This window comes from Gymnoscopelus microlampas (assembly GCF_963454915.1).
Source record: "Gymnoscopelus microlampas genome assembly, chromosome: 4".
Lineage (NCBI taxonomy): Eukaryota > Metazoa > Chordata > Actinopteri > Myctophiformes > Myctophidae > Gymnoscopelus > Gymnoscopelus microlampas.
In genome coordinates, this window is record NC_139941.1 from 57952916 (window position 1) to 57964927 (window position 12012).

The following is a 12012-nucleotide window of genomic DNA, read 5'->3' on the forward strand; positions in this document are numbered from 1 at the left end:
TGTGTGTGTGTGTGTGTGTGTGTGTGTGTGTGTGTGTGTGTGTGTGTGTGTGTGTGTGTGCGCGGGCCAGAGTGTTTAACACAGTGTATTGTAACACTGTGTTACATAGACTGTCTATAATTCTTTTTTATAAAAAATGAATAAATAAATAAAATAAAGTGTAACAGTGTGTAATACTGTATACTCTGTGTAACACTACTGTAGTTGCTCCATATGTGTGACATTCACTTTGTTGAGCAGCCGTGTTGATAATGAACTTTAACCTTTGACCTCCCATCATGTCTCATCTGAAAGCTCTTAATTAATTACAACATTTTACTTTATAAACATATTTATTTGTTTCTGTCTTTCATTCTAACTGTTTTTCTTCAAAATTCACTGCCATCGTCTCCCCGGAAACAGATGATGTAACATCATATCTTTAATCTGATTGGCTGATTCTTCTAAACTATAAAACGAGTCCTCCTTCATTCTCTTTCAGACTCCAGAACTTCTCTTGAGGTAAACATGTGTTTATTCTAATCTGTTTATTCTGATCTGTTTATTCTGATCTGTTCATTCTGATCTGTTTATTCTCATCTATTAAATTCAGTTTAGTTTTGATCAGTGTTGATGAAGATTACAGCCACCCTCCTCATCCTCTCCTCTGTACTTCATGTCAAAGCGATCCCAGGAAGTAAGTACATTATATTTATGTTATTATATAATATATTTTATTTATTTATTTATTTATTTAACAGGGACAATGCACATTGATCAACATGTCAGTTATTCACGTCCATGTAAATGAGCCAGAGTTAGCCAGAGTTGGCTAATTTTCATCTGTAGTCCCTGAGCAGGCTATTAAAGTGGCATAGTTATCTATACAAAAAGAGACATCATCGTCGACAATACAAAACAAGTAGACATAGTATAGAAGACAAAACAAATACAGTAAAATATGAGAAGACACAGTGATTAATGGAGCTGATATTTACCCGTGATTACAAATTTGGTTAGCTTTAAGCCATCTTTTGAATTTAAAGGTTAGATAGTTGGTAGTCTCTCTTACTTCGGTAGGGAGACTGTTCCAGTGATGGGAGGCTCTATCAATATACATTTATATCTACTGTTATTATATAAAACCAAATATGAACAATGCACAATACAAACAAATGACATGTGACACACACGCACGCACGCACGCACGCACGCACGCACGCACGCACGCACACACACACACACACACACACACACACACACACACACACACACACACACACCCCACACACACACACACACACACACACACACACACACACACACACACACACACACACACACACACACACACACACACACACACACACACACACCTCTCATGTGTCACTTTGATCACATGACCAGTGTGTTTTTATAAAGACATTTGATGGTTTCAGCAGTGAGATTTAATGAGGCTTGAATTGATGTTTAATGAACATGAACCAGCAACGCTAAAAACACACACACACGGGCACACGCGCGCACACACACACACACACACACACCTCTGAAGTAACACTTTGATCACATGACGTGATGGTATCATCAGTGAGATGTAATGAGGCTTGGATTAGAGGAGCGTCTGTGAGTTCAGTTTACAGAGGTTCCCGGTTTGATCCCTGACTCCTCCTGGCTTCATGTTGAAGTGTCCTTGAGCAAGGCACTGAACCCCTAACTGCTTCTGATGAATGTGAGAATGTGGAACACCTTAGTTTAACATTATTAAAAGTAAATTAATACTTAATAGAGTTTTACTGCAGCGTTCTAATCCAGTCCTATATTGCACTGATCAGAGCAATGGTCTCTGAATTATGACCATATGAAGTATTAAACACTGTGTAACACTGTGTAACACTACTGTAGTTGCTCCATATGTGTGACATTCAGTTTGTTTGGTGTCATCATGTTGTACACAGAGTTAAATGAGGACACATTTCACATCATGTGTAAATGTACACAGAGTTAAATGAGGACACATTTCACATCATGTGTAAATGTACACAGAGTTAAATGAGGACACATTTCACATCATGTGTAAATGTACACAGAGTTAAATGAGGACACATTTCACATCATGTGTAAATGTACACAGAGAAATACTCCAACTAACTACATTATTTATTTTATTAACATTTAAAATATTGTATCACTTCAATCTGAAGTGATGAACTTTAACCTCCTATCATGTCTCATCTGAAAGCTTTTAAGTAATTACAACATTTTACTTCTATAAACATATTTCTGTCTTTCTTTGTTTTTCTGTCTTTCTGTCTGTCTTTCTTTATTTCATTCTATGTTTTTCTCATTTCTCAAAATTCCCAACCATCGTCTCCCCGGAAACAGATGATGTAACATCATATCTTTAATCTGATTGGCTGATTTGTCGAAACCACAGAATGAGTCCTCCCGAACTTCTCTTTCAGTAAACATCTGTTTATTCTCATCTATTAAATACAGTTCAGTTTTGATCAGTGATGATGAAGATTACAGCCACCCTCCTCATCCTCTCCTCTGTACTTCATGTCAAAGCGATCCCAGGAAGTAAGTACATTATATTTATGTTATTATATTAAAGATACTGTTATAAATCTACTCTTATTATGTAAAATATTCATTCATAGATGTACTCTTGTTATATAAAATACATGTGTATTTATGTTTATATTATTAAACATATATTGTTATACATACTTTAACTTTTGATAAATTAAATCTATATTGTTATTAATATAAATAAACATTATGTCTGTTGATTATATACTGAATAACATACTGTTATATTGATATATCAAATATACATACAGTTTATTCATAGTGTTATTATTTATAATATCATTGGTAAGCGGTAGCTCAGCCTCAAGGCCCGAACCAACAGACTTTGGATCAATTATTTTACACTGTGCAACCTGACTTATGAACAATACACACTAATAACACACACACACACACACACACACACACACACACACACACACACACACACACACACACACACACACACACACACACACACACACACACACACACACACACACACACACACACACACACACACACACACACATGCTGATTCTAACCTTTCATTATATTAAATTATCAGTGATGTAAAGTAACTAAGTTAACTAAGTACATTTACTTAAGTACAATTTTGAGGTATTTTTTACTTTACTGGAGTACTTCCAATTTTCAGTATTTTTACTTCTACTCCACTACATTTCAGAGACAAATATTATACTTTTACTCCACTACAAATATTTGAAAACTTTAGTTACTAGTTACTTTGTAGATTTTGATTACAAAATCTGTGTGTGTGTGTGTGTGTGTGTGTGTGTGTGTGTGTGTGTGCGCGGGCCAGAGTGTTTAACACAGTGTATTGTAACACTGTGTTACATAGACTGTCTATAATTCTTTTTTATAAAAAATGAATAAATAAATAAAATAAAGTGTAACAGTGTGTAATACTGTATACTCTGTGTAACACTACTGTAGTTGCTCCATATGTGTGACATTCACTTTGTTGAGCAGCCGTGTTGATAATGAACTTTAACCTTTGACCTCCCATCATGTCTCATCTGAAAGCTCTTAATTAATTACAACATTTTACTTTATAAACATATTTATTTGTTTCTGTCTTTCATTCTAACTGTTTTTCTTCAAAATTCACTGCCATCGTCTCCCCGGAAACAGATGATGTAACATCATATCTTTAATCTGATTGGCTGATTCTTCTAAACTATAAAACGAGTCCTCCTTCATTCTCTTTCAGACTCCAGAACTTCTCTTGAGGTAAACATGTGTTTATTCTAATCTGTTTATTCTGATCTGTTTATTCTGATCTGTTCATTCTGATCTGTTTATTCTCATCTATTAAATTCAGTTTAGTTTTGATCAGTGTTGATGAAGATTACAGCCACCCTCCTCATCCTCTCCTCTGTACTTCATGTCAAAGCGATCCCAGGAAGTAAGTACATTATATTTATGTTATTATATAATATATTTTATTTATTTATTTATTTATTTAACAGGGACAATGCACATTGATCAACATGTCAGTTATTCACGTCCATGTAAATGAGCCAGAGTTAGCCAGAGTTGGCTAATTTTCATCTGTAGTCCCTGAGCAGGCTATTAAAGTGGCATAGTTATCTATACAAAAAGAGACATCATCGTCGACAATACAAAACAAGTAGACATAGTATAGAAGACAAAACAAATACAGTAAAATATGAGAAGACACAGTGATTAATGGAGCTGATATTTACCCGTGATTACAAATTTGGTTAGCTTTAAGCCATCTTTTGAATTTAAAGGTTAGATAGTTGGTAGTCTCTCTTACTTCGGTAGGGAGACTGTTCCAGTGATGGGAGGCTCTATCAATATACATTTATATCTACTGTTATTATATAAAACCAAATATGAACAATGCACAATACAAACAAATGACATGTGACACACACGCACGCACGCACGCACGCACGCACGCACGCACGCACGCACGCACACACACACACACACACACACACACACACACACACACACACACACACCCCACACACACACACACACACACACACACACACACACACACACACACACACACACACACACACACACACACACACACACACACACACACACCTCTCATGTGTCACTTTGATCACATGACCAGTGTGTTTTTATAAAGACATTTGATGGTTTCAGCAGTGAGATTTAATGAGGCTTGAATTGATGTTTAATGAACATGAACCAGCAACGCTAAAAACACACACACACGGGCACACGCGCGCACACACACACACACACACACCTCTGAAGTAACACTTTGATCACATGACGTGATGGTATCATCAGTGAGATGTAATGAGGCTTGGATTAGAGGAGCGTCTGTGAGTTCAGTTTACAGAGGTTCCCGGTTTGATCCCTGACTCCTCCTGGCTTCATGTTGAAGTGTCCTTGAGCAAGGCACTGAACCCCTAACTGCTTCTGATGAATGTGAGAATGTGGAACACCTTAGTTTAACATTATTAAAAGTAAATTAATACTTAATAGAGTTTTACTGCAGCGTTCTAATCCAGTCCTATATTGCACTGATCAGAGCAATGGTCTCTGAATTATGACCATATGAAGTATTAAACACTGTGTAACACTGTGTAACACTACTGTAGTTGCTCCATATGTGTGACATTCAGTTTGTTTGGTGTCATCATGTTGTACACAGAGTTAAATGAGGACACATTTCACATCATGTGTAAATGTACACAGAGTTAAATGAGGACACATTTCACATCATGTGTAAATGTACACAGAGTTAAATGAGGACACATTTCACATCATGTGTAAATGTACACAGAGTTAAATGAGGACACATTTCACATCATGTGTAAATGTACACAGAGAAATACTCCAACTAACTACATTATTTATTTTATTAACATTTAAAATATTGTATCACTTCAATCTGAAGTGATGAACTTTAACCTCCTATCATGTCTCATCTGAAAGCTTTTAAGTAATTACAACATTTTACTTCTATAAACATATTTCTGTCTTTCTTTGTTTTTCTGTCTTTCTGTCTGTCTTTCTTTATTTCATTCTATGTTTTTCTCATTTCTCAAAATTCCCAACCATCGTCTCCCCGGAAACAGATGATGTAACATCATATCTTTAATCTGATTGGCTGATTTGTCGAAACCACAGAATGAGTCCTCCCGAACTTCTCTTTCAGTAAACATCTGTTTATTCTCATCTATTAAATACAGTTCAGTTTTGATCAGTGATGATGAAGATTACAGCCACCCTCCTCATCCTCTCCTCTGTACTTCATGTCAAAGCGATCCCAGGAAGTAAGTACATTATATTTATGTTATTATATTAAAGATACTGTTATAAATCTACTCTTATTATGTAAAATATTCATTCATAGATGTACTCTTGTTATATAAAATACATGTGTATTTATGTTTATATTATTAAACATATATTGTTATACATACTTTAACTTTTGATAAATTAAATCTATATTGTTATTAATATAAATAAACATTATGTCTGTTGATTATATACTGAATAACATACTGTTATATTGATATATCAAATATACATACAGTTTATTCATAGTGTTATTATTTATAATATCATTGGTAAGCGGTAGCTCAGCCTCAAGGCCCGAACCAACAGACTTTGGATCAATTATTTTACACTGTGCAACCTGACTTATGAACAATACACACTAATAACACACACACACACACACACACACACACACACACACACACACACACACACACACACACACACACACACACACACACACACACACACACACACACACACACACACACACACACACACACACACACACACACACACACACACACACACACATGCTGATTCTAACCTTTCATTATATTAAATTATCAGTGATGTAAAGTAACTAAGTTAACTAAGTACATTTACTTAAGTACAATTTTGAGGTATTTTTTACTTTACTGGAGTACTTCCAATTTTCAGTATTTTTACTTCTACTCCACTACATTTCAGAGACAAATATTATACTTTTACTCCACTACAAATATTTGAAAACTTTAGTTACTAGTTACTTTGTAGATTTTGATTACAAAATATACACTTCAGCCCTATATACATTTAGACCATTAGAAAATAGCAGATCTACAAGCTCACAATGTGACGCATTGTGAGCTTGTAGATCTGCTATTTTCAAAAGATTTTTATACATTTGAAAACTTGTGAAATGGGACTTTCTGCGTAATGAGTACTTTCTACTTTTGGTACTTTAAGTACATTTTGACACCAATACTTTTGTACTTTTACTCAAGTAAATAAAAAAATCTGGACTTGTAACAGAGCATTTCTACATTCCAGTATTGATAATTTTACTTAAGTAAAACATTAGTACTCTTTCCACCACTGTATATTATATTACATTATATTATATAATGTTATGTTCACATCCTGAAATAAATCATTATGAATCTGTTTCATAATATTATAAAAACATTTAAATCTGTTGAATAAAATGTTTGACAGGAAGATACTTCTAATATTCACCTTTAGAACCAAACATGACTGTTTAACATGATGATGATGATGATGATGATGATGATGATGATGATGATGATGATGATGATGATGATGATGAGGATGATGATGATTGTTTTTTGTATTTAACGTCAGATCTTTGTTTTATTTCCAGTGTTTCATGAGCACATTCAACTCACTGGCTGTTCAGACACAGTTAAAGACTCATATAAAGAGTGGATGATGTCACTGGATGGTGAAGTGTTGCAGTACGCAGACTACAACAAAGGGAAGCTGGTGTACCCTCAGCCTCCGTTTGTAGATCACATGACCTTCACACAAGGTTATGCATATGCTGTGGATCAGCAGCAGTACTGCAAAGGCCAGCTGGACACCTTTCTCACTGCCTTAAAGAAACCACCAGTGAAAGGTACATGAATACTATGAACACACTAGTTATTAAAACTGTTGAATATATTTAACATTAATGAAAATGTTTAACCCATTCAATCCAGGAACACATATCTGTCATTTTACATTTATTTGGGTGTTCAAAAATAGCTGATATACAGGCTCATAGCGCGGCACCGAGTGCTGCGCTATGAGCTTGTATATCTGCTATCTTTGAAAAAAAAACATGAAAAAAGTTTGAGAACCACAGATATTATAGCAACATACGTTCTTTTTTTTTACTGTTAGGATTTAGAAGACATTTGTAGAATCCCCCAGAATCAAAGATTTGAGTTACAAATGTTTGCTTTAAAAATATATATATATCCAAAGATTTGCGCAAACTTTCATGATTTTTCAAAAATAGCAGGTCTACAAGCTTGCTGACCATAGCACGGTCATGTCTCTCTCAAAATAACAACCTTTCTGTGAGTGTTATCTCTGTTATCCTGGAAATACATGATGGAGTCTGACAGACAGACAGACAGACAGACAGACAGACAGACAGACAGACAGACAGACAGACAGACAGACAGACAGACAGAGTCCTTGTTTACTCAGCCACTGTAGAAAACTGGATAAATAGTGAAACAACACTTAACTGTTAGCTCAATTACATTGTATTTAAAGGGATATTTCACTTTCAAAAAAACTTTTGGTCATGTTATGGTCTAGTCAGGCCTATGTGAGCCCCCCAGACAGTTTTTAAGTTGCTTGATTCAGTATTTAGATATTTGATATTCATTTTACCAGCCACGCCCCCTTCCTATACAAACCCAATTTTTAACCCGTTTAACCATCAAAAACACCCGTCCTTGGTTCTGGTGACTCACCCTGCCCTCCTAATGCGTGAGAGGGCCGTGTTTTTTTTATAACTTTTTTCATTTATTTTTAATATTTTTTTTGGGAAAATGAAAAAATTAAATACAAAAAAAATATATTAAAAATAAATGAAAAAAGTTATCAAAAAAACACGGCCCTCTCACGCATTAGGAGGGCAGGGTGAGTCACCAGAACCAAGGACGGGTGTTTTTGATAGTTAAACGGGTTAAAAATAGAGTTTGAAGTTATAATGGGTTTGTATAGGAAGGGGGCGTGTCTGATAAAATGAATATCAAATATCTAAATACTGAATCAAGCAACTTAAAAACTTTCTGGGGGGTTCACAAAAGCCTGAGTAGACCATAAAATGACCAAAAGTTTTTTTTTAAGTGAAATATCCCTTTAAGATATTTAAAACATTTTAATGCCAGATTTCACATCCTGAACCTATTTTAGACTTTATGTAGTGACATATTTGGCCCATGGGGGGCAGTTAGCCTAGTGTTGATATTATACAGATGATAATAAAACTGAACATTAATGACATTTTTAATTGTCTGTTTCCAGATGGATATGTGTTCTATGTGGCTTCCCGCTGTGTGTATAACTCCAGTGAGCTGAAGGACATACAGTACATATACACACTGAATTTCGATGGTGATGAGTTCCTCAGGTGGGACAGTAGAGTAGATCAGTTTGTTGGATACACTGAGCTTGGTGTGAAGAACGCAGAGCGCCTCAATAAAGATCCTACACAACTGGCTGCATGGAGAGCAGAACGAGAGGCATTCTGCAAACACAACATTGAGATCTACTACTCCTCTGTTCTGAACAAGAGAGGTGAGCTGATCTCAGAGCAGCACTCAACACTCATCACCTCATAAACTATAACATGACATCGTAATAAATCATTCTATCATTCTATTCAAAGCAGATATAAAAGCTCATAGCGGGCACCGAGTGCCGTGCTATGAGCTTGTAGATATACTATTTTTGAAAAATCGTGAAAATTGTAATAAATATATTTTTAAAGTGAACATTTGTAACTCGAATCTTTGCTTCTGGGGGTCCCTGGAACAACTTTTTTGACAAATGTTAGCTTTAAAAATATATATATTTAAAGATTTGCACACATTTTCACGATTTTTAAAAACATTGCAGATCTACTAGCTCATAGCGCGGCACTCGGTGCCGCGCTATGAGCTAGTATGGTATACTATGAGCTATTATGGTATACAATAATAATAATAATAATGATAATAATAATAATCATCATCATCTTTTTTAGGAGTGGAGCCCAAAGTGAGACTGAAGTCAGAGACTCCCCCTCGTCGTGGTGAACACACTCACATGCTGAGGTGCAGCAGCTACGACTTCTATCCTAAAGTGATCCTGGTGACCTGGTGGAGAGGTCAAGAACCTTTGACCTCTGGTCTCTCCTATGCCGATGATCTGTCTGATGGAGACTGGTACTACCAGTACCACTCCTACCTGGAGTACACACCCAGGTACACACCTAACAGACACCTATACATAGAAATACACACCTCTACTGGTACTACCAGTACCACTCCTACCTGGAGTACACACCCAGGTACACACCTAACAGACTAACAGAACAAATTGTGTGTGTGTGTGTGTGTGTGTGTGTGTGTGTGTGTGTGTGTGTGTGTGTGTGTGTGTGTGTGTGTGTGTGTGTGTGTGTGTGTGTGTGTGTGTGTTACAGATCAGGAGAGAAGATCACATGCATGGTGGAACATCCCAGCCTGACCGCGCCTATCAAGATGGACTGGGGTCAGTTACTGTAATCTACTGTAATCTACTGTAATCTACTGTAATCTACTGTAATCTACTGTAGGCCTACTCTACTGTAATATAATGTAATCTACTGTAGGCCTACTCTACTGTAATGTAATGTAATCTACTGTAATGTGTTACACTACACTATATACAGACACCAGAAATAAAAATCAATACAAATACATTAAAACATCCTAAAAAAAAAAGTAACCATTCTAATAAGAAGGTCATGACAAGAGCCTCACCTACTTAGAGCTTAAGTGTCACGTCTAGATGAGGTACATCATCTGTGTTTACTAATTGCTGTACAAAGTACAAATTTATAGAATTTATATTATTTATAGAATTTATAGTATTTACACATCAGGGTCAGAAGCTGCTGGAGTGAAGGGGCTGAGAGTGACTGTAAAGTATGAGAACAGTCCTGAGAGATGGAACTGGTCTTATATAAATGCTGCATTAATATCAATGGTAATGGTCTCGTTGTTAGTGTGTCTGCCCTAAGATTGGCAGACATTGGCAGCACTTGGTGCCACGCTACGAGCTTGTAGATCTGCTATTTTAGAAAAACTGTGAACATTTTTGCAAATCTTTGAATGTATACTTTTTTAAAGCGAACATTTGTAACTGTCAAATGTCTCAACAAATGACTTAATGTTTCTGAAAAACTATTGTTGCTATAATATCAGTGGTGCTCTTCAAACTTTTTCTTGTCAACAAGGACCCCAACATTAGCTGATCCCCATCAAAATATGTTGATCCAGCCCCCCCCCCCCCCCCCAGAAGCACAGATTTGAGTTAAAAATGCTGTTTTTAAAACAAAATAGCAGATCTGCAAAGTCTTAAAATAATGCTTATAGCTCAAATATAAAATGACACTGGTGATTCCATGCCAGAGTCAGTGAAGAACAAGGTGTTTTAATCTACTGTAATAATGTAATGTAATATAATATAATATTTGTATTGTTAGATTTCTCCATGTCAGAGTCAGTGAAGAACAAGGTGTTTTAATCTACTGTAATAATGTAATGTAATATGATATAATATTTGTATTGTTAGATTTCTCCATGCCAGAGTCAGTGAAGAACAAGGTGGCCATGGGAGCATCAGGTCTGGTTCTGGGTCTGGTCATGTTCCTGTCTGGATTCATCTACTTCCAGTGGAAGAAACGAGGTGATTAACATGTTTAATCAACATGTTAATTAACATGTTTAATTAACATGTTTCAACATGTTTAACTAAGATATTTCATTAACATGTTGACTGTTATTATTGTGTTATTTTGTGTACATTTATGCATTGTATGGAGAAATACAAACAAACATAGGATTTATTTGTGTGTGTGATTTAACTGTCTCTCTTCTTCTTCTATCAGGTCGTATTCTGGTGCCGACAACCAATGACGATCTTTAGACTCCTCCCACACACCCAGGTTCACTTCCTCTTTCTTTTTACTAATCTTTGTTTTTTTTTTATGTATAAAAGTATAAAACATACACAAAACAACATGCTTGTGTAAGAAGTGAAACAACTAGCCTGGTAAACCATCCTGGTCGCTTGAATTCACATTATCATGTGTCTTCTGCTTCATTTATCATAATAATGAATCTAATAATCACATTTAATAATCAAATGATTTGTTGTATCAGACAACACTGATGACAATGTGGTCAGATGGGCGGGGGGGGGGGGGGTCCTCTTGGTAAACTGTGTAGTTTGGACCATGAGGATTGATGTCTCCATGAATTGAGTACGTGGGGATATCATTTGAAACAAGACATTTTGGCTTTCATGAGCGATCCATTTCAGCTGAACACAACATTTCAGTGAACTGAACCCAATGATTCAGTTCATTGAACACAACATTTCAGTGAACTGATC

General features: G+C 35.8%; 1 protein-coding gene across 1 annotated transcript; it reads left to right on the forward strand.

The window, feature by feature from the left end:
- Nucleotides 1-3903: 3903 nt before the first annotated feature.
- LOC311044161 (H-2 class II histocompatibility antigen, E-S beta chain-like) lies at nucleotides 3904-10547 on the forward strand (the record flags this gene model as incomplete). Its single annotated transcript, XM_084055580.1, has 6 exons — nucleotides 3904-3982; nucleotides 5781-5864; nucleotides 7235-7489; nucleotides 8899-9171; nucleotides 9620-9839; nucleotides 10499-10547. The coding sequence occupies exons 2-6, from the start codon at nucleotides 5798-5800 to the stop codon at nucleotides 10545-10547; spliced, it is 864 nt and encodes a 287-aa protein (XP_083911706.1). The 5' UTR covers nucleotides 3904-3982; nucleotides 5781-5797.
- Between the last annotated feature and the right edge of the window lie 1465 nt (nucleotides 10548-12012).